At 47.0% G+C, this 23,927-nt stretch overlaps 1 protein-coding gene across 2 annotated transcripts; it reads right to left on the bottom strand.

Annotated features, from left to right (window-relative positions):
- Positions 1–762: 762 nt before the first annotated feature.
- Positions 763–18,726, bottom strand: OTX1 (orthodenticle homeobox 1). Of its 2 annotated transcripts, XM_067469511.1 has the most exons (5): positions 18,548–18,726; positions 16,333–16,421; positions 13,512–13,771; positions 10,827–10,978; positions 763–2,214 (listed from the first exon to the last, which is right to left on the bottom strand). In XM_067469511.1, exons 3-5 carry the CDS (start codon positions 13,606–13,608, stop codon positions 1,291–1,293), a joined length of 1,173 nt encoding a protein of 390 aa, XP_067325612.1. In that variant the 5' UTR covers positions 13,609–13,771; positions 16,333–16,421; positions 18,548–18,726; the 3' UTR covers positions 763–1,290. The 2 variants fall into 2 exon arrangements, with proteins under 2 accessions (XP_067325612.1, XP_067325614.1); XM_067469513.1 differs by lacking the exons at positions 10,827–10,978; positions 13,512–13,771; positions 16,333–16,421; positions 18,548–18,726 and adding an exon at positions 3,742–4,171.
- Between the last annotated feature and the right edge of the window lie 5,201 nt (positions 18,727–23,927).

Raw genomic sequence — 23,927 nt, 5'->3', positions numbered from 1 at the left:
TGTGGGGATCCTGGGAGCATGGATTCAACCCAGTAAAACCTAACCTGGGCCTCCTGCTGCTGCTGTTGGTCAATTCCGTTCGCCTTCCTTCTCTGACGGAATAGCTCTTTTCCAGGCCTCAAACTTACCTCACGTCTCTCACCTAAAGTTGGGTTTTGAAGCCATGCATCCCGCCTCAGAGGTGAACAAAGAGAAGACGCCTCAGTGCCATATATCCCAGTTCAAAACAGGCAATGTGGGGTTTTATTCAGCTGTGTGGAAGGGGCCTATATTGCCACACCATCCCACAACATTGAGTCCCGCCTCTGTTTTGGTGCTTCGAGGGGAGGCGCTTCGAGGGGAGTGGGAGGAGCTACGGTAGACGTTGGCCCCGCCCCTTCTCCCCTCTCCTCAGAGCCCTCGCCTCACAGGGGCCGCTTCAAACCTAAGAAGCCGGGTGTGGAAAAGGGGGCGGGGCCTGCTTCGAGCGAGGGAAGGAAACAAGTCGCACGCGCTCCAGGGCCCGCCTCGCGCCTCACATGGGCCGCTTCAAACCTAAGCCGGGTGTGAAAAGGGGGCGGGGCCTGCTTTAAACGATGCAAGGAAACAAGCCGCATGCGCTCCAGGGCGCTCGCGCTCTTCCCTCCCGCCGTTGTGTGCCATTACACCAAGCACAGGCCCCCTGATGCTCATCAAAGGCTTCCTTTTGTGGGCGTTTGAGCTGGCTTGGGGCGCTCTCCCTCCTCCCTCCCCCCGCGCGGGAAGGACGACTCTGAGGCGGGCTGTCATCCGTGGGGTTTTTATTGTCGGGGATTTGGGGGGGAGGGGGGGAGGAGAGAGGCGGGAGGCCTTGCTTTACAGTTCAACAGGTGCCTGCCGCCTCCAGGGCCGGGACTATCCGCTTTACACTTTCTCTCTGCGTCTCTTCCCGCCTCATATGCAAATACATGACGCGAGCCCCCTCCCCCCGCCCTTCAAAACAAAAAAAGTCAGGGGGAAAAGCTTGGCGGGGCTCGGAATCCCCGAATCCAGAGGGGTCGCGAGGCGCTCTATGTACACGAGGATGCCCACGAGGCATGGGGGGGGGGGGGCTCTCCAGAGACCCAAGGGAGAGCCCCGAGGAGGAGTGAGCGTCTCTCCATCCATCCCAAGCATCTCCTTCTGAGCCGCTCCAAGTCCCGAGGGGCGAATAAATAGCGGTCCAGGCGCGTTGCTTCTGTCCGAGAGCGGGGAAAGGAGGGGAGGGGGTTTGGCGTTGGCACGCGGCGGGGTGGGGGGCACGTATGTATATAGGTCGCTCTTCCCCTGCGATCACAGGACCTGGAAGCGCCAGGAAGCCTGGTCCTTGTAGTCGAGGCAGTCCGCAGAGCTGAAGTTGAGCTTCCAGGGCGAGTGGGCGGCGGCGGGGGGTCCCGGGGCGGCGGCGGGGCTCTCCTTGGCGTAGTCCAGGCAGTCGGGGGTGGCGGGGCCGGCGTTGAAGGCTAGCGCGGAGCCCCCGTAAGCGCCGGGGGGCTGGTGGTGGTGATGGTGGTGATGATGGTGGTGGTGGCTGGAGGCCTGGCCCAAGGCTGGGTGGTGGGCGTGCGGGTGGTGGGGGGCGCCGTGCGGGGCCAGCGGGGCGGGCGCCATGGGGCCCAGCTGCGGGTGGTGGGCGTGCATGGGCAGGTAGGAGCCGCACTCCACGCCCCCGAAGTAGGAGGAGGCGGAAGCGGCGGCGGGGGGCGGCGGGGGAGGGGGCGCCGCTGGGTAGCCCTGCCCGTATCCGCCCCCGCCGCCGCCCCCTCCGCCGGCACCGCCCCCCGCGCCCTGCCCGTACGGCATCGGGTAGGCCGCCGCCGAGAGCGAGCGCTGCATGCAGGAGGCGCCGCCGGGGGCGAGGGGCTCGGGCAGGGCGCCGCCGGGAGAGATGGAGGCCGGGCTCCAGATGGAGGAAGACGAAGGCGCGCTGCTGCTGCTCAGCGGCGCCGCCGAGGACGACGACGACGAGGACGAGCCGGGCGCCCCCGCCGAGGAGGAGGACGACGATGAAGACGAGGAAGAGGCCGAGGAGGAGGAGGCGGCCGCCGGAGGGGTGAACTGTCCACTGCTCTCGGAGCCAGAGCTCTCCCGCGCCGGGGAGGACTTCTTCTTGGCCGGGCGGCTCTTGGCCCCGCCGCCGCCTCCCCCGCCCCCGGCCCCGCTCTGCTGTTGCTGCTGCTGCTGCCGGCACTTGGCCCTCCGGTTCTTAAACCAGACCTAAAGCGGGAGAGAGGAGCAAGCGGGCACGGTCAGTCCTGCCAGAGGGAGGGAGGGAGGCACCCACCAAGCCAAGCCACCAAGAACATCCAACCAATGCTACCTTCAGCAAATGACAAGAGGGATCCTCTCACCTCTGCAGAAGTCTACATAGGGACTACCAAACGTCAATCAAGGAACAGGAAAGGCACTGCAGACTAACTCAACTTGAGAAGTCAACCATAGCAGGTAGAAGCCCCCAGTAGTACAATGGGTTAACCCTGGCATGGGCAAACTTGGGCCCTCCCTCCAGGTGTTTTGGACTTCAACTCCCACCATTCCTAACAGCCTACCGGCTGTTAGGAATGGTGGGAGTTGAAGTCCAAAACACCTGGAGGGAGGGCCCAAGTTTGCCCATGCTCGGGTTAAACCCTTGCCCCACCTAGACTGTTGACAGATATGTCAGAAGTTGGAATCTGGGGAGAGTGGGTTGAGCTCCCTCTGTCAGTTCCAGCTTCAACATGAGAGAAGCCTCCCATAAGAATGGTAAAACATCAAACATCCGTGCATCCCCTGGACAACATCCTCTCTCTCACACACCAGAAAAACCTGCAGTTTCTCAAGTCTCTCCTGGCACACACAAAAAAGGCTAAACCAAAGCACCTGATGAACCAACCTGGATATAGCATATTATTTGTGAACATAGAAATGCTGGACCACTCTCACAACCAAGAGAAGTCATTGAAAGCCACAAGCATGAGGACAGTTTCAACAGAAAGGAAGAAAATTAAAATGAACAAAATCTGGCTACCAGTATTTTTTTAAAAAACTCCAAAATCAGGGCTGTAAATATAGGGGAAATCCAACCAAGAAACAATCAGGGCCAGCAAACACCTGCCAACAAAGGATTCCCCCAGCCCAGGCAAGAAGCAGCCAGCCTTGAAGCTGCAAGGCTAATCAATGCTAATCAAAGTGACCAATTTAAACATTCACACTTTGTCTCGTGTGGACAATTTCAACAGAAAGGAATAAACCGTGAAAATGAACAAAATCTGGTTACCAGTATTTTTTAAAAAAAAACTCCAAAATCAGGGCTGTAAATATAGGGGAATTCCAGCCAAGAAACAATCAGGGCCAGTTAACACCTGCCAATAAAGGATTCCCCCAGCCCAGGCAGGAAGCAGCCAGCTTTGAAGCGGCAAGGCTATTTGATGCTAATGAAAGTGATCAGTTTAAACATTCACACTTGTCTCATATGGACAATTTCAACAGAAAGTAAGAAACCATGGAGATGGACAAAATCCTGCTACTGGTATTAAAAAAAACCCTCCAAAATCAGGGCAGTAAATACAGGGGAATTCCAGCCAAGAAACAATCAGGGCCAGCTAACACCTGCCAACAAAGGATTCTCCCAGGGCAGGAAGCAACAAGGCTATTCAAGGCTAATCAAGGTGGTCAATTTAAACATTCACACTTGTCTCCAAGAGAGAATAGTTCTTTCTCCCACCCTGGGCATTATAAACCCCACTTGCTTAGTGTCCAACAGACCTCGCAACCTTTGAAGATGGCTGCCAAAGATGTGGGCAAAATGTCAGGAGAGAACGCTTCAGGAACATGGTCAAAACTCATAGCAATCCAGTCAGTCCACTGTTTCCGGGCTGTATGGTCGTGCAGTAGCAGCATTTTCTCCTGATGTTTGGCCTGCATCTGTGGCTGGCATTTTCAGAGGATCTGAAGGAGAAAATGATGCTCCAAGACTGCCATCAGGCCAGCATAAACCACACAACACCCCTCTGAAAACCTTCGACAGTTACATCTCAGCCCATTTCCTGCCAGATCCTGGACTATGCCCTCCTCCTCACAGGCGCAGCAATGGGGCATCAGGCAGGAGAGAGACTGCAGTTCAGGAGGAAGGCGTCCACAGCCACCCCCAGGGGTCGCAAAGCCTCCCCTTTGCTCAAGTGGCCCTTAGGGGGTCGGACTGCCCCCCTCGAAACACACACACACACAGAGGTGGGATCCGCAATAAAGCCCTGCCAACCCCTCCCCTCGCTCAGGCCAAGTCCTCCACCACATCTCTAGGTATCCCCACTCCTCCCTAAATAAACCACCACCCTCCATGAACCAAAACCCAAAGCACCCCGCTTTCCGCGCAAGCGAACGCACTTCCTCTACATCCACTCTCCATTGAAAGCTCTCTCCCTACTATTTGTAATGGCAAGTCCTAAGTTATTGAGGGCGAGGGGGTTGGGATAGGTATGACTCTCTGCTCAGCCCCTGAGTGACCTTGGGCAGGCCGATGGCTCTGATCCTCAGGGGGAGGCCAAGGCCAACCTTCCTGGAGAAATCTTGCCTTAAAAAGTCAACACGAATCGGACACAACTATAGCAGCCTAAACGACAACGCGCCCGCCGGGCAGACTCAGTCACAGGCCAGAGAAGGCAGCTGGTCTCAGCCCTCCTCGACAATACACCTCCGACTTCCTACCCACCCCCCACCCCCACCCCAAAAAAAAGAGACTGGAGGCAGGCAAGACACCTAACTACCTCCCCAGTCTAATGCGTTAGGAAAGAAGATCTCAGTCCGTTGCTTTCGGTGCTGAACCCAGTACTCACTCCCCTAAACATCCCTACTCATTATCGAGGGATTACTTGTTAGCACCCTAATAGAGCAGGGGTCCCCAAACTAAGGCACTAGATACGACCCTCCAAGGTCATTTACCCGGCCCTCGCTCAGGGTCAACCTAAGTCTGAAAGGACTTGAAAGCACACAACAACAACAACAACAACAACAACAACAACAACAACAACAACAACAACAACAACAACGGTCCTATCTCATCAGCCAAAAGCAGGCCCACACTTCCCATTGAAATACTAATAAGTTTATATTTGTTCAAATTGTTCTTCATTTTAATTATTGTATTGCTTTTAAGTGTTTTTAAGTATTATTTTAAGTGTTTAAGTGTTTTTGCACTACAAAAATTCCGATGCAATGTGCATAGGAATTAATGCTTTTTTTCAAATCCGGCTCTCCAAGAGTTTGAGGGCCTGTGACTTGGTCTCCTGTTTAAAAAGTTTGAGAACGCCTGTAATCGAGCCTGCTTTTTGAGAGTGGGGGATAGCAACACCTTCATTTTCTAGGGGTTTCCTTTGAAGAAGGAATTGAACTTTGTTAGATTTCCCACCAATGCTTCTCAGGGCCTTCTTTCAAGTCTCTTTCCTTTACCCCAAAATTCAAATGGGAACCCCTTCCCCTGTGCCATTCAGCTGCATCCATCCATTCAAGGATCCCAGCAGAGCCTCATCTAGTAAAGGTAAAGGTTTCCTCTTGACATTAAGTCTAGCCTAGTCCCACTCTGGGGGGTGGTCCCCATCTCCATTTCTAAGCAGAAGAGCAGGCGTTGTCGGTAGACACCTCCAAGGACATATGGCCGGCATTACTGCATGGAGCAGTATCTGTTGATCTACTCAGATTGGTATGTTTTTGAACTGCTAGGTTGGTAGAAGCTGGGGCTAACAGCCAGAGCTCACCCTGCTCCCGGATTCAAAACGCACTTGCATGTTTTTTGAACTGCTAGGTTGGCAGAAGCTGGGGCTAACAGCCGGAGCTCACCCTGCTCCCGGATTCAAACCACACTTGCGTGTTTTTTGAACTGCTAGGTTGGCAGAAGCTGGGGCTAACAGCTGGAGCTCACCCTGCTCCCGGATTCAAAACACACTTGCGTGTTTTTTGAACTGCTAGGTTGGCAGAAGCTGGGGCTAACAGCCGGAGCTCACCCTGCTCCCGGATTCAAACCGCCAACCTTTCGGTCAGCAAGTTCAGCAGCTCAGCACTTTAACCCTGCTGTGCCACCAAGACTCTTGGGCCTCATCTACATTGACCATTTAATGCAGTTTCAAACTTGGCATTGAAGCAAGTGATTTCACTGCGCAGATAATTGCATAGGAAATCTTGGGAGCAGTGTGAGGCTTCCATGGTGATTCCTCAAACCACGGGGTTTTCTTTCAGGCACTCGCAGTTTGAAGCCTGGTTGGAGCTACATGAAATGGTCAGTGTAGATGAGGATCCGCCATGCGAAGGCTTGGCAGAGCAAAACACCTGCGTCTCGGCCATCCTGGCCCATCCTTTACTGCCTTGAATGCCAAGAACTGAATCTCTTTTCCAAGCCAAAGCCCTCAGAAACCCTTTTGCTCCTGGGGGAGGCCTCCACCTGAAACCCAGGTGGAACTCAAAGAAAAACTTCCACTCAGCTGGCAGGGCATCATCCCCTGATACAATTCCTCACCAGTTGTATTGATTGATACATTGGCCAGGGACTTTAGAGGGGAAGGAAACCTCCAAGAAATTTACTGGAGGGGAAAAAAAATAAATCTAAAGGACATCAAAACACAAAATATTCTCGTTATGAAAACAGTTGAAATTGGGGGGGAAATCGCACCTTTTTCTTTAAAAAAAATACAAAAAACAGCGGTTCCTTTCTCTCTTTCTAGCAGTGGGTTAAACCCCTGTGCAGGCAGGACTGAAGACCCGACAGGTCGTAGGTTCGAATCCGGGGAGAGCGCGGATGAGCTCCCTCTGTCAGCTCCAGCTCCTCATATTATTATGAGGCTCCTCATATTATTATTATTAATAATAATAATAATAATAATAATAATAAACTTTATTTATACCTTACCACCATCTCCCCAAGGGGACTCGGGGAGGCTTACATGAGGCCAAGCCCAACAACACATCAGTAAAAACAACAAAGCAGTAAACAAATAAAACAATACAACTAATATAACTCACATATAAATAATGCGGGGACATGGGAGAAGCCTCCCACAAGGATGATAAAACATCAGAACATCCCTAAGCAACGTCCTTACAGCGGCCAATTCTCTCACACCAGAAGCGACTTGCAGTTTCTCAAGTCACTCCTCACACGACCAAAAAAAATCCGCAATCCGCACAGCCCTCTGTTGAGCACTCTGCTCCATTGAAGAGGGCCACAGCTTGCCCTTCCAAGTCAGTGTCATGTTCAGCACCACCCACACTGTACCATGTCACCTGTGGTCTGACAAGTGTGACAAACACCACAGTTAAGCCAAACTAAGCGTGCTCCACGCCTCTCCTTTCACCCCCCCCCCTCCCCAATCTCCTCTGAACAGCACCCTAAACTCAAACTCAAGGGCAGCACAAATGCGGGACAGAAGAACAGGCAACAGACTTCCTCCCATCTGCACGAACCACTGCAGACGAAACCGCTTCGCAACAGGTGGATTAGGCTCTTAGACCCACTCCAGGCGCAGTGAAGGCAAAGCGTGGCAATTGTATCTAACACACCTCTCTTTCTTTTTTCTTTGCCGCATGCACTTGCGACCAATACATGAAACACTCCGATTCCCAGGTAGGGTCGAATCCCTTCCTTTTCCCTCCGAAGGAGAAAACACCCCAGGCTTTGCAAGGGCCTTCAAAGAGGGGGAAGGCGCAAAGCCAGGCAATCCACCAGCCGAGGTGTGGCTGTGCTTTCATAGCAAGGCGGCTCTTCAACGCCCGACCGAAGGAGCTGCTTTGGTGCCTGTCCAGTCACTCCGCCCCAGGCCTCCGCGGGAGGGGCCAGGAGGTCTCCCCCCCCCCCAACTTCCACCTCTCTTTCCCTCTCTCGGTGGCCTCATCCCAACCCTCTCTGTCTCCAAGGATTCCCTCTGGGTTCATTCCAGGACAGCAGATCCTGGGCAAAGTGTCAGGTTAAGCCGGGCCTACTTTCTATCAGGTATGCCTTGGGAGAAAGAGAGGACCCCCCCCCCCCCCTTTGCTGCCTTGGAGCGTCACATCAAGTCACAGGGCAACACACATTTTGGTGCCTTGCACACGAGAGAAACCTCCCACTGGATAGTAAAACATCAAAACATCCAGGTGTCCTCTGGGCAACGTCCCTGCAGACGGCCAATTCTCTCACAGCAAAAGCGACTTGCAGTTTCTCGATTAAAAAAAACCCAAAATGGCAACGATTTCCTCTCATCAGTTATAGTTTTTGAGACACACAACATATGCCATCTACCAGTCGCCATTTTTGAGACACACAACATATGCCATCTACCAGCGGCCATCTGCTCTCTGCTCGCCCATAGAAAACCATATAGAATCATAGAGTTGGAAGAGACCTTATGGCCCATCCAGTCCAACCCCCTCCCAAGAAGCAGGAAAATCGCATTCAAAGCACCCCCGACAGATGGCCATCCAGCCTCTGTTTAAAACAGTGGTTCTCAACCTGGGGTCCCCAGATGGTTTTGGCCTACAACTCCCAGAAATCCCAGCCAGTTTACCAGAAAATGGCTGTGTTACGGATTCACAACAAAACAAAGTTCCTCTGAATCAGCACCCCACTAAACAGGCATTAAACCCAAGACAGGAAGGAGAAAATAGTTACGGATTCACAACAAACAAAGTTCCTCTGAATCAGCACCCCCACAGAACAGGCATCAAACCCAAAAGAACAAGGAGGAAATGGCTGTGTTCTGGATCCACAACAAAACAAAGTTCCTCTGAATCAGCACCCCACTAAACAGGCATCAAACCCAAAAGAACAAGGAGAAAATGGCTGTGTTATGCATTCACAACAAAACAAAGTTCCTCTGGCCGCCTCTGGTGCCGCCCTCCTGCCTCTGCAGGAACAGCCACACTGGCAACCCTCCTTGCCTATCCACACAGTCCACACTGAGCTCAGGCAGGGATCCTGCACAGGCCAAAACCGGTCACATTCCAAATAACACTCTTTAACACGATTTTGATCCTGGGTTATAAATGTCATTTCCTAATCAGTTCTATCATTTAAACCCCCCCCCCCTAATAAACTTTTTCCATACAGCCCGAAAAACTCACAACTTGGGTTGCTGTGAGTTTTTCGGGCTGTATAGAAAAAAGTTTATTAAACTGCAAAAAAAATCCCTTTTGTTTTTTGCAGGACATCACTTTTTGCTATATTTTCAATGACTATCTCATCCAGTCTCAATCAATTCAACATACGTGTTGTTGAAGGCTTGACTTTGAGAGTAGTTGTTCTTACCCCAGAAACTGAGTTTTTTTAAGGTTTTTTTTTTTAATTGTGTGTGTGGATGGCACAAACTATGTTCAATTGCTGGGTGTGTTGTGAGTTTTTCCGGCCTGAGCGGCCATGTTCCAGGAAAGAATGCTAATGGAACAGGGCCCTACAGTCCGAAAAACTCACAGCACACCCAGCATTTCAACATAGTTTGTGCCAGCCACAAAAAAAACAAACAAACAAACAAACAAAAACTCGGTTTCTGGAGTAAGAACAACTACTTTCAAAGTCAAGTCCTGCACAATTAAACAAGGAATAACACTTTTAAACCAGGAACAGATTTTATTTTTCGAATTTGGAGAGATAGTTTAATCAACTGAGGCGAAAGACCTCACAACCTCCGAGGATGCTTGCCACAGATGCAGGCGAAACGTCAGGAGAGAATGCTTCTAGAACATGGCCATTTAGCCCGGAAAAACCTACAACAACGCAGTGATTCCAGCCATGGAAGCCTTCAACAATACAACTGAGGCTAAACTTTGAGAAGGGAGCTCTTAGGCTCCTAGGCCCACTCCAGGAGCAGTCAACAAGGGACAGATTCAAAGCTTGACAACTGGGAGAAGCTTCACAGGATGATCCTGGACAGGGATTGGGGGGGGGGGGGGTGGCGGCACATGCACACACACACACACACACACACACGGAAACTATAGCTCTCTCTCTATATATAAATAATTTATATGTATATAATAATATATGTATCTATATATATATTCACACACACACACATACACACACACACACACACACACACTATATATATATATATATATATACACACACACACACACACACACAATATAGGGAAAATCTTTACCTTTACTTTTTTACTCCCTCTCTCTCTATATATATACATACATACATTATATATATGCACTCTCTATATAAATATATACAATATACACACACACTATATATGGGCACTCTCTACCTATAAATATATACATCTACCTATTTATATACACAATACATGCAATATATATATACACTATAGATTTGCACTCTATATATGCATATATACAATATATATACATAATATACATACTACATACTGCTTAAAAGCCTTCAAAGGAATCTCCACCACAGTTCATTTTCCTCCTGCTTATATATATGAATATATTTCATATATATATATATATATATATATATATATATATATATATATAGTATGATATATATTATATATAATAATATAATATTATATATAATGATTATATATATATATATATATATATATATATATATATGCACACACACACACACAATTTTATATAGATATATATATATAGATACAGATATAGATATAAATATATATTTATATAACACACACACGCCGTTCAGGAAGTCAACAAGGAGCCCATTTAGTAGAAACTAGTCCCTGAAAGTCAGGCACCCAGCATGTCGGATTTGGGGATAAGGGGCTCAGGCGGGAGTGGGTACGTTGCTGTTGCATCGAAGGGGCCCGCCCGTCGCCCCCCCCCCAAACCGGGGACCCCTTACCATCCCCACCCCTGTGCCTCCCCCGCCCCTTCCCAAGCCTCCGGACCTGGACTCTGGACTCGGGCAGGTTGATCTTGAGCGCCACTTCCTCCCGCATGAAGATGTCCGGGTAGCGGGTCTTGGCGAAGAGCGCCTCCAGGACGTCCAGCTGGGAGCGGGTGAAGGTGGTGCGCTCCCGGCGCTGCTTCCGGGGGGCGGCTAAGGACCCAACGGAGGGAGAGAGAAAGGGAAACTTTCAGGGCCAGGCTGCCTCCCTCCTTCCGCAACCAAGGAAGGCCCGGGAAACCTTCCCCAGAGGGACTTGCAAAGAGGGGACACAAACACTCTAATCCACCCCAAACTAAGGTCTAAGATGAAGCCCCCCAAGACCATTTCCCTGGCCCTAAACTTTGAGACTTGCAGTTACCCTGAGTCTGAAACGACATGAAGGCACACAGAAACAACAATCCTAATTAACTTGACTGTCCCACCAGCCAAAACTTCCCATTGAAAGACTGTTGGTTGAAGTTATGCTTCATTTTTAAAAAAATCATTTTTTGGGAACTACTTCCACACAGCTGAATAAAATCTCACATTATCTGCTTTGATCTAGGATATATGGCAATGTGGACTCAGGAAAGCAGATATTGTAGGATTTTCTGCCTTGATATTCCGGGTTATATGGCTGCGTGGAAGGGCCCTGAGTCCACACTGCCATATATCCCTGCTGAAAACATATACTATGGGATCTTCTGCCTTGATATTCTGGGTTATATGGCTGTATGGAAGGGATGTGAGGCCACACTGCCATATATTCCAGTTCAAAGCGGATGCTGTGAGATTTTCTGCCTTGATATTCTGGGTTATATGGCTGTGTGGAAGGGCCCTGAGTCCACACTGCCATATATTCCAGTTCAAAGCAGATACTGTGAGATTTTCTGCCTGGGTTATATGGCTGTGTGGAAGGGCCCTAAAATATGCGCTGTTTACATAGGAATTGCCCTCCCTCCAAACTTTACCGCCGCCCCCCCCCCCCCCAGATCCGTGAAGCCGCCCTCAGATTTAAAAGTTTGAGGACCCCCATAAGTTTCCTACTAGGACTAGGACACCAGGCAAAAATACTAGCAAAATAACTCCCAAATGAGGCCCTTTCCACACCGCCCTATAACCCAGAATACCAAAGCAGAAAATCCCACAATATCTGCTGCGAAGTGGGTTATCTGAGTCCACAATGCTATATATCCCAGTTCAAAGCAGATAATGTGGGATTTCATTCAGCTGGGTGGAAGGGCCCTGAGATTCGTACTTGGGGGGGGGGGGAGTAGCCAACCCAAAAAGTCCTAACAAAGTCACTCCAATGATATTCTTACTAGGATGGCAAACCGCCCAAAACATACTAACAAAAGCACTCCCGACTATTCCTTCCTGGACAGAAGAAAACACTGACAAAAAATAAAAATACAACAATTTGGTGCAAGTCAGAGTCTTTAAAGCTGGACGCCCAGACTGTGGCCCTTCCACACTGTCCTTATATCCCAAGATCAGATCTCAGATTATCTGTTTATCCCAGGTTCTCATGTAATCCAGTTTAAAACCGATTATCGGGGATCAGATCCTAGGATATAAGAACAGTGTGGAAGGCGCCTGTGTTGTTCTCCAAACGTATCTCAGAAAGGCATGTTAGTATAATGCAAATTAGAACACTGTGTAACACCATTTTTGTCCCTGAGTTGATCAATATCATTTCCTAGGCCCCTTCCACACAGCTGAATAAAATCCCACATTTCTGTTTTGAATTGGATTATATGGCAGTGTGGACTCAGATAACCCATTTCAAAGCAGATATTGTGGATTTTTCTGCCTTAATATTCTGGGCTGTATGGCTGCGTGGAAGGGCCCTGGGTTATCTCAGTCCGCACTGCCATATAACCCAATTCAAAACAAAAACTGTGGGATTTTCTGCCTTGATATTCTGGGTTATAGGGCTGTGTGGAAAGAGCCTAGGTTATCTGAGTCTACACTGCTATATAACCCAGTTCAAAGCAGATATTTTGGGATTTTCTACCTTAATATTCTGGGCTACATGCTTGCGTGGAAAGGGCCTAGGTTATCTGAGTCTACACTGCTATATAACCCAATTCAAAGCAGATATTGTGGGATTTTCTGCCTTGATATTCTGGGTTATAGGGCTGTGTGGAAGAGCCCTGGGTTATCTGAGTCTACACTGCCATATAACCCAGTTCAAAGCAGATATTGTGGGATTATATGGCTGCATGGAAGGGCCTTGAGTTAGCTGAGTCTACACTGCCATATAACCCAATTCAAAGCAAATATTTTGGGATTTTCTGCCTTGATGAAATTCTGGGTTATATGGCTGTGTGGAAGGGCCCCTAATTGATTCTATAATTTGCAAAAACTTTGTCTTTGCGGGACATCCTGCAGCACATTTTGGTATAGTTTCAGAATGAGCACCTACACCAATTCAACCTAGTTTGTGGCAGCTACAAAGTTTCTGGAGTAGAACAACTCCTTCCAAAGTAAGCACCGCAACAATTGAACAGGAAACAACACTTTCAAAAATTGGTTACATAGTGTAATATTTTTTGGAAAAATAAAAATAAAGGAAAGATGTTCAGGAGAGGAGATTTCGTGGTTGCAATGTATTCTATTCCAGGACTCCATTTTTGCAAGGGACTGGAATAGGAAGGGAATGGCTCCTTGAGAAGCCTGTTGGGGAGCCTCTGGGCCTCACCCGGGTACCCCACGGAGGGGTGGAGGAGGTCCATGGCGGGCCCGGCCAGCCCCAGCCCGTTCATGCCGTAGGGGGGCTGTTTGAGGTAAGACATCATGCTAACGGCGGGGAGGAGGTCGCCCAGGAAGCCCAACGCGAGGCCCGGGCCGGACGCCGTCGTCGTTTTCGCCGCCTCCGCTGCTCCTGCTGCTGCTGCCCTCTCAGGTGGCGGCTCCTCCGCCGAAAGGACCCCCGGGAGCCAGTCCCTCAGCGCGGCCTGCCTGCGAAGCAAGGGAGAGGCGTCAGGGCGGAAAGGCCTACTACTACTACGCGAGGAGGCGCGAGGGACAGACAGGCCTCTCTCATACTTCGCGGTGGGCGCGAGGACAAGAAACAACTGGAGGTCTCAAAAGCGCGCGAAAAGGGAAGCCCTTCACGCGCCTCGGAGGCCCGGATGTGGAGGGCGCGAGACCGCTCCGTCTATTACAGGCCTGGGCAAACTTCGGCCGTCGAGGTGTTTTGGACTTCAACTCCCACAATTCCTAACAGCCGGTAGGCTGTTAGGAATTGTGGGAGTTGAAGTCCAAAACACCTCGACGGCCGAAGTTTACCCAGGCCTGCTCAAGAACAAATGCCATCCAATGCAGAGACTATTTAGTGGAGTTTCCAAAAGCGGGCCTTGAAGTCTAGTCTTACAACTGCGTTTGATTACCGCCTTCGAATGTGAAAGCCCAGGACATTTAATTCAATGCAGTTTGGAAACTGGGATCAAAGAATCCTAAAGTTGGAAGAGACCTCGTAGGCCATCCAGTCCAATCCCCTAACAAGAAGCAGGAAAATCGCATTCAAAGCACCCCCGACAGATGGCCATCCAGCCTCTGTTTAAGAGCCTCCAAAGAAGGAGCCTCCACAGTTCAGTTCCGTTTGCTCCTGCATAGATAGATAGATAGATAAAGTTATATATAAGAGAGATGTAATATATGTGTGTATTATATGTAATAGAAAGATATATATATATATATGATATAACGATAAAGATATGTAATATAAGAAATATATAAGAGATATTTATTATATATATGATATATAGATAAAGGTATCTATATCTATATACAATATATATATAAAATATATAAATAGATATATTTATATAACTAATATATATATATATATATATATGAAATATATAAGATGTCTTTACAATATATATATATATATATATATATATATATATATCACACACACATATATATAAGATATATAAATGGATATATTTATATAAATATCTAAGATATATAAGAAATATATATGATGTATTTATAATATTTATATAGATATATACATATACATATATAATAGAAAGATATAAAGATATATTATGTGATATAAAGATATAATTCAATACAGTTTGGTTATTGGGATCATCGAATCCTAGAGTTGGAGGAGACCTCCCAGGCCATCCAGTCCAACCCCATTCTGCCAAGAAACAGGAAAATCGCATTCAAAGCACCCTCAACAGATGGCCATCCAGACTTAAAAGCCTCCAAAGAAGGTGCCTCCACCACAGTTCCGTTCAGTTTCTTCCTGCTTATATATGAGCATGATATAAATATATATGATATATAGATAGATAACATACATATTTATATATAAAAGATATATATAATATAAAGAGATATATATTATTTGATATAAAGATATATAGATGTGTGTGTGTGTAATATATATATATAACATATATATGTAAGATATATATGGATATAAATATATAAGAAATATATATAAGAAATAGATAAGCTAGATTTATAAAATATATATAAGATATATACATATAAGGATATATATATATATTATGATATAACATATACAATGTATGTTATATATATATCATAAAATATTATATATATATATATATATCCTTATATATATTATCATATATATATATATATATATGATCATAATGGATCTCTCTCTCTCTATATATATATAAATTTGGATCTCTCTCTCTCTCTCTCTATACATATATATTTGGATCTCTCTCTGTCTATATATATATATATATATATATAGGATCTCTCTCTCTCTCTATATATATATATTTGGATCTCTCTCTCTCTCTCTCTCTATATATATATATATATATATATGGGAAATATAGAAAAGAGATACACACACACACACATATGCAGAAGGCCATTGATAATAAAGTTTCAAGCCGGCCTTCCTTGAAAGTGTTGGGTCCCGTCTCTCAAAGAAGGCCGCTTGAAGCGCATTAGATCCGTCTCTGTATAGACTGAGCCTTCCTTCAACTGTTTTGATTTTTCTCAAAGGAAAAAGCAGAAGCAAACTCCTTTTGAAGGCGTCAAACCGATCTCATAATTTCCCAAAGTCTTGTCCTCGCGCAGTTTTGGAAAAACACACATCCACACAACCAACATGGCGGCTTTCTAGGGAAACTAGAAGTGTTAAGAAGGGAGTCAAGGAAGGAAGGGGGGGTTAAGGCATGGGGTGATTCTTCCTCCCTGTAAAGCCCTGGTGATGCTTCCCATACAATCGCCGAGGGGTTTCTCGGAGGGACAATGCGGGCTGCTGAGGGAGGGAGATAGGGCCATTATTTTAAAAAGATAATTGGATTAGAAATCAAAACGAGATTCCAAAAAGAAAGAAAGAGAGAGAGAGAGGAGAGAGAGAGAGAGTAATTAATTGAAAAAGGGGGACAGAAGGGCAATTAGAAACCGCGAGTGGCTTAAAAACAAAACGGGGTCCTTTGAAATCCACAGAGATCCCGACGAAGGAGGAGGAAGTTTGGGTCCAGTTTTGGGGCGATTATTAGGAAACTCACTCGTGTCGCTGCGGGTTTTAGTGCGGCGAAAGGAAAAGGCGCATCCAGGCTCCTTAAGGGCTGCGAAGAAGCGACGGCATTGGCTTTTCCTGGAAAGAGGGAAGAAAGGGAGGAAGGGGGGGGGGGACACAAGAAGAAGGACACGGATCGCATTATATTGTATTACAAACCCTATCAAGTCGCTCCTGACACGGGGGAAAAATAATCCTTGACTAGGAAGGGAAAGTCGTGCCTGAAACGACGCCAACATCCCCAGAAACTGCGGAAAGAGGGGACAAAGGCCGCATCCACACAGAATACTCAAGGCGCTTTCGAACTAGCCTTCTGCAGGAATGGAAAGGTCCGATGATGCGGGTGGAGGCTTTCTAAGAATGGGATTTATTGAGACAGGCAGCCGAGATGGAACCCCAAAGAGTAGGAAAAGTGGGGTTTCAAGGAGGCGAGGGGACAAGAAAGTAGACCTGTTGCCGCCTCTCTCTTTCCCCAGAAGGAAGGAAGGAAGGAGGGATGTGACTGGGGAAATGGCCCCGATCCGCCCTCTTCCACCCCGCGCCCCGCTTGGAAGTGCAATAATATGCTCAATGCTGACCCGTACCACGCACAATGTGGGTAATATGTGGTAAGATAGGTCAGGAGCACTTTCCCGGAAGCAAGGCCTTCCTTCCTCGTGTTGTCGTGGCTGGAATCACTGGGTTGCTTTGAGTTTTTCAGGTTGTATGGCTATGAACTCACAGCAGCCTTCTTTCCTCCTTCCCTTCGCTCTTTCCTTCCTTCCCTTTTCCTTTTCTTCCTTCCTACTTTCCTTCCGTCTTACCTTTCTTCCTACTTCCCTTCCTTCCTTCTTCCCTTCGCTCTTTCCTACCTTCCTTCCTTTTCTTCCTTCCTACTTTCTTTCCTTCTTACTTTCCTTCCTTCCTAATTTCTTTCCTTCTTACTTTTCTTCTTTCCTACGTTCCTTCCTCCCTCCTTCACTTCGCTCTTTCCTTCCTTCCTTTTCTTCCTTCCTTCTTACCTTTCTTCCTACTTTCCTTCCTTCCTACGTTCCTTCCTTCCTTCTTCCCTTCGCTTTTCCTTCCTTCCCTCCTTTTCTTCCTTCCTACTTTCTTTCCTTCTTACTTTTCTTCTTTCCTACTTTCCTTCCTTCCTACTTCCCTTCACACTTTCCTACCTTCCCTCCTTTTCTTCCTTCCTACTTCCCTTCCTTCTTCCCTTCACTCTTTCCTACCATCCCTCCTTTTCTTCCTTCCTTCCCTTCCTTCTTCCCTTCACTCTTTCCTACCTTCTCTCCTTTTCTTCCTTCCTACTTTCCTTCCCTTCTTCACTTCGCTCTTTCATTCCTTTTCTTCCTTCCTACTTTCCTTCCTTCTTACTTTTGTTCTTTCCTACTTTCCTTCCTTCCTTCTTCCCTTCGCTTTTTCCTTCCTTCCCTTCTTTTCTTCCTTCCTCCTCCCCTTGGCTCTTTCCTTCTTTCCCTCCTCCTTTTCTTCCTTTCTACTTTCCTTCCTTCCTTCCGTTCCGGCCTCGCGCTGTGCTTCCAGCAGGGCCGCAAAGCTAAGAGAGAGCGAGCGCGCGCGTGGGAGGGAAGAGGGCTCGAACCTCCTGGGACCCCGTCCTTCCTTCCTTCCTTCCCTCCCTTTCCTCTTCCTTTCCTTCCTTCCCTCTTTCCTTCCTATCCTTTTCCTTTCTTCCCTCTTTCTTTCCTTACCGCTTCCTTTCCTTTCATTCCCTTCCCTCTTTTCTTTCCTCTTCCTTTCCTTTTTCTTTTCCTTCCTTTCCTCTTTCCTTTCCTTCCTTTCCCTTCCTTCCCTCTTTCTTTCCCTCTTTCTTTCCTTCCTTCCTTCCGCCCGGACTCCCCCTCGCGCGCGCCCTTCCGCGCGCCTTTCCCCCCTCCGGACCCGACCAGAGAGAGAAAGTTTCAGGAAAGTTTCTATAGAAGGAGGAGGGGGGGGGTAGCTGGGGCAGGGAGATTGAAAGACGGAGAGAGAGAGGTCTCTCTGGGAGCCGCACCTCCAGCAACGGAGGGAGGGAAAAGTTGGCCTCCTCCGTGTCCGCCGCTCCGCCCGACGCCGCTGCTCCCTTCCTCTTCCCCTTGCCCGGACTTCCTTCCCAGGAGAGGCTCGGACTCCTCCAAAGGGGGAGGGGAGGGGGGGAGTGAGGGAGGGGGGAAGGGGAGGGAGGGGGCAGAGGGGGGCGGGGAGGGAGGGGGGCGCCTCACCTGTCCGCGCGAGAGGGAGGGGGGCGCCCCGACCGGCCCCGCGCTGCCTCTCTCTCTTCCCACGGAAACACCTCGCTCGTTCTTCAGATTCCCTCCAAGCCGCAGCCTCCCTTCGCCCGCCCAGCTGTTTAGCTGATAGGAAATGTCGCCCGGCGAAGATTGATCACCTTTCCCGGGCCCTCCCCGGGTATGTGAGCGCCGGGCGGAGGCGGGACCCGGGACGGCGCCAATGGGCGGGCGCGGGAGCGCCGAGCGACAGCCGCCGGGGCCAATGGCGGCGCGGGACGGGGCTCCCTCCCCCAGGCCACGCCCCGCGCCCCGCCCACGCTCCCCGGCGGCGCCCTCGGGGCAGGTAGAGCGGGGCAGAGCCGGGTTGGGGCCCCCAGAGGACATCCATGCGCGCCAAGGTCGGGGTCCCGCTTCTATCTATCCTGAGAAAGAAAGAGGACGGAGGGTAGGGCGGGCAAGGCTTCTGATTCCAAGAAAACTTTTCTGAGGAGCTCTCCAAGGAGAGAAGCGTGTGAAACAAGAGTAGGAACCAAACATGGACTGATCAGAAAGCAGGAGAGAGAGAGGCGGGTTCCTCCTCTTTATGGAAGCATCTTCCACATTGTAAACACTCACAAATCCGTGTCAGAGCCTCAACACGGAGCTCAGAAAAGGGGTCGGGACCCCCCGTTTCCCGTTTAGACACAACGAAGCAGACAGGACCAAGGCAGATAGGATGATGATGATGATCCGTTTTGATATCCTCAGGTTCTCTCTGCGAGGAAATCACCTGTTTGTGTATGTGTGTGTGTGTGTGTGTATACTAGCCGTCCCCATCCACGCTTTGCTGTGGCCCAGTCTGTGTATACGTGTTTCCTATGTGTATATATGCGTATATGTGGTTTTGCGCATGAGTTGTAATGTATTTTTTCATATTTTTGCCTTTTTAAGTCTCTTCTGTTGTGTTTTGCAGTGTTTTTATGAGTGATGGTCACTCGTTGGCTTGATGGGTGTATTGTGTCCAAATTTGGTGTCAATTCATCCAGTGGTTTTTGAGTTATGTTAATCCCACAAACGAACATTTATACACACACACACAAAGGTGATTTCCCCGTATGTATGTATGTATGTATGTATGTATGTATATGTGTGTGTGTGTGTGTGTGTGTATATATAAATGTTCGTTTGTGGGATTAACATGAGTCACACACACACAAACCACTGGATTAAATTTCCATATATGTGTGTGTGTGTGTGTGTGTGTGTGTCTCTCACATACACAAACCACTGGATTAAATTTCCATATATATGTGTGTGTGTGTGTGTGTGTGTGTGTCTCACACACACAAACCACTGGATTAAATTTCCATATATGTGTGTGTGTGTGTGTGTGTCTCACACACACACACACCACTGGATTAAATTTCCATATATGTGTGTGTGTGTGTGTGTGTGTGTCTCTCACACACACACACAAACCACTGGATTAAATTTCCATATATGTGTGTGTGTGTGTGTGTGTGTGTCTCACACACACAAACCACTGGATTAAATTTCCATATATATGTGTGTGTGTGTGTGTGTGTCTCACACACACACAAACCACTGGATTACATTTCCATATATGTGTGTGTGTCTCTCTCTCACTCTCTCTCTCTCTCTCTCTCTCACACACACACACACAAACCACTGGGTTAAATTTCCATATATATATGTGTGTGTGTGTGTGGGTCTCACACACGCACAAACCACTGGATTAAATTTCCCCATAGATAGATAGATAGATGTGTGTGTGTCTGTCTGTCTGTCTCTCTCACACACACATACACACACAAAGGCGATTTCCCCATATATGTGTGTGTGTGTGTGTGAGAGAGAGAGAGATCCTTGGTCACGAAAAATTTGGAGAACAACAAAAGCTTTCTGAGTGTCACAAATCGTGTCAGCAACAACATTTTATCTGCGGGGGGGGGGGGTAACAACTCTTCCATCAAAAGGAAAATAATTCTGTCTATCCTGCCTTGTTATTGTTGCAAAGACTGACTTGTTTTCAGTCAATGTTTGGTTTCTATATTTGTTTTATACACCTTTATACCAAGGATCAATCACACAAACCTTTCCTTCCCTCTTTCCTTTCCTTTCCTTCCCTCTTTTCCTTTCCTTCCTACCCTTTTTCCTTTCTTTCCTTTCCTCTTCCCTCTTCCTTTCCTTCCTAGTCGGATTTATTACACTATTTTTAATTCCTGGGTTAATATGTCATTTCTTCATTGGTTCTATTATTGAAGACATGGAGAAAGTTTTATTCAATTGCAAAAAAAACCCCCATAAAAATACAAAACATACCGCTCGAGTTTTTCAGTGAATATCTCAACCAATTCCGACCTCACTACCTCTGAGGATGCTTGCCATAGATGCAGGAGAAAAGTCAGGAGAGAATGCCTCCAGAACATGGCCATATAGCCCGGAAAAACCTACAACAACCCAGTGATTCCGGCCATGAAAGCCTTCGACAATACCAAGTGTTGGTTTTGACCGAAAGACCTACAACATACTCAATTCCGACATAGTTTGTGGCAGCAAAACTGAAGTTTCTGGAGTTGAACAACTCCTTTCAAAGCAAGGGAAGCACAACTAAAGAAGAAATAATACTTTCGAAACAGGAACATGTTTTTTTCCCTGAAATGTTGTGACATATAGTGTTTTTTCCTGCTTAAACTTTCCCCTCCGCTTTTTATTTTGGAAGAGATCTGCCTCGAAGTGGAAAAGAATGGACGTTCGCAATAGTTTGTGTCCTTCATTCAAAAATCAAACGGGTCGGAAGGCATGTTTGTTTACTAGGTTGCGGTGAGTTTTTCGGTCTATATGGGCATTTCTCAGTAGCATTCTCTCCTGACGTTTCGCCCACATCTAGAGCAGGCATCCTTCCTTTAGTTTACAAACACACTTCTGAATTGTGCCTCTTCAATCCTGCCTTCCAGTCTTGAGAGAACTACAGCTGTGATTTGATGGTCTCAAGTAGTAGTGGAATTTGAATTCGGAGAGTATCTATCAAATTTAATCCACTAGTGTCTTATCGAAGGCTTTCATGGCCAGAATCACTAGGTTGTGGTAGGTTTTTCAGGCTGTGTGGCCATGTTCCAAAAGAGGCATTCTATCCTGACCTTTCGCCTGCATCTATGGCAAGCATCCTCAGAAGTTGTGAGGTAGGAATTGGTTGAGATATTCCTAACGTTTTGCCTGCACAACCTCCGAGGATGCCTGCTATTACTTACTTACTTACTTACTTACTTGCAGGCGAAACGTCAGGAGAGAATGCTTCTGGAACATGGCCATACAGTTCGAAAAACTCACTGCAACTCAGTGATTCCAGCCATGAAAGCCTTCAACAACAAATGTTTGTTTACCTCAAAATCAGCCCATGAGACTTAGAAATAGGTAGCAAAAAGTATGAGTAAAATGCGCTGGCATGTTTTTCCCAGGCTGGGATCTACACTGTCTCAGACTTGAACTGGATTATATGTGTCTACCAGCAATGTAGATATCTCACTTCTTTTCCCATCCGGGGTTATTTTGAGCTGCTTTTCTAAGTTTAATGTATTGTCGAAGGCTTTCATGGCTGGAATAATTGGATTGTTGTCGTTTTTTCCTCCGGGCTATATGGTCATCTTGTAGAAGCATTCTCTCCTGACGTTTCGCCTGCATCTATGGCAAGCATCCACAGAGGTTGTGAGTTTGTGCCAGCCACAAAAAAACCCCCCCGAAGTTTCTGGTGTAAGAACAACTACTTTCAAAGTCAAGTCCTGCACAATTACACAGGAAATAACACATTCAAACGAGGAACAGATTTTATTTTTTCGAATTTGGTGACATCGTTAAATTAACTGAAGCTAAAGACCTCCCAACCTCTGAGGATGCTTGATATAGATGTAGGCGAAACGTCAGGAGAGAGTGCTTCTACAAGATGACCATATAGCCCGGGGGGGGGGACTACAACAACCCAGTGATTAAACAGGAAAGAACACATTCAAACCAGGAACATATTTTATTTTTCGAATTTGGTGACATAGCTTAATCAACCTCAGAGGTCTCACAACCTCTGAGGTTGATTAAGCTATGTCACCAAATGTCTCACAACCTCTGAGGATGCTTGCCATAGATGCAGGCGAAACGTCAGGAGAGAGTGCTTCTACAACATAGACGGGGGGGAAAAAACCCGACAATCCTTTTCTAAGTTTGTTTAGAAGTTTTGCTTCCTTCCAACAGGTCCTTCCACCAAAGGATGTGAATCAGGATAGATAATAATAATAATAATAATAATAATAGATGGGAGTTATCTCCAGATCTACGTCTAGATAATAATAATACTAATAATACTAATAATACTAATAATAATAATAGATGGGAGTTATCTCCAGATCGGCCTACGTCTAGATAATAATAATAATAATAATAATAATAATAATAATAGATGGGAGTTATCTCCAGATCGGCCTACGTCTAGATAATAATAATAATAATAATAATCTCAAGAATATAGATAATAATAATAATAATAATAATAATAATAGATGGGAGTTATCTCCAGATCGGCCTACGTCTAGATAATAATAATAATAATAATCTCCAGAATATAGATAATAATAATAATAATAATAATAATAGATGGGAGTTATCTCCAGATCGGCCTACGTCTAGATAATAATAATAATAATAATAATAGTTATCTCCAGAATATAGATAATAATAATAATAATAATAATAATAATAATAATAATAATAGATGGGAGTTATCTCCAGATCGGCCTACGTCTAGATAATAATAATAATAGTAATAATAATAATAGATGGGAGTTATCTCCAGAGAGATACTTTGTAGCCTTTCCTAATTTTTATTATTATTATGTATCACCTGCCTCTGCTCACACAAAGGAGGGAGCGCCATATTTGAGGAGATCTGGTCCTTTTGGCTCATAAATATTAATAGGAGCTAATCCTCTCTCCAAAGTTTTAATAGAGGAAGAGAGAGAGAGAGAGAGAGAGAGAGAAGAAACTTGTCAACAGAGGGAAGAGAAGAAGGGGAGGAATGGCGGCCGCCTTTTCCCTCCAAAGCGAAGCCACTGGTTGCTCCCAGAACAAACGGGTGGAGGTCAAGCGAGGGACTGTCGGCCTCCTCGGCTTCAAAGCGGGATGCCTTTCTTTCTCCCTTTCCCCCCTTCTTTCTTTCTTTCTTTCCTTCCTTCCTTCCTTCCCCCTCCCCAGACACTTTCCTTTGCAACACGGTAACAGCACACTGTTTCTTTCAAGGATCCGGGAGCTCTTTGGCTTTGGCGGCGCTGCTTTTGAGGCTCGCCCCGAATCAACTCCTTCTTAATTGAAGTTGGGCCTGAAAGCG

The sequence above is a fragment of the Anolis sagrei genome, chromosome 1 (genome assembly GCF_037176765.1).
Source record: "Anolis sagrei isolate rAnoSag1 chromosome 1, rAnoSag1.mat, whole genome shotgun sequence".
Lineage (NCBI taxonomy): Eukaryota > Metazoa > Chordata > Lepidosauria > Squamata > Dactyloidae > Anolis > Anolis sagrei.
Note: the sequence above shows the minus strand (reverse complement) of the source record. Positions and strands in the feature narration are given on the sequence as shown.

Coding starts and splice junctions, on each gene's coding strand:
- OTX1 (XM_067469511.1), bottom strand. CDS start 13,608: ATGATGTCTTACCTCAAACAGCCCCCCTACGGCATGAACGGGCTGGGG. Junction 10,979..13,511: donor CCCCTCCGTGGGGTACCCGG/GTGAGGCCCAGA, acceptor TTGGGTCCTTAG/CCGCCCCCCGGAAGCAGCGC. Junction 2,215..10,826: donor TGCCCGAGTCCAGAGTCCAG/GTCCGGAGGCTT, acceptor CTCCCGCTTTAG/GTCTGGTTTAAGAACCGGAG.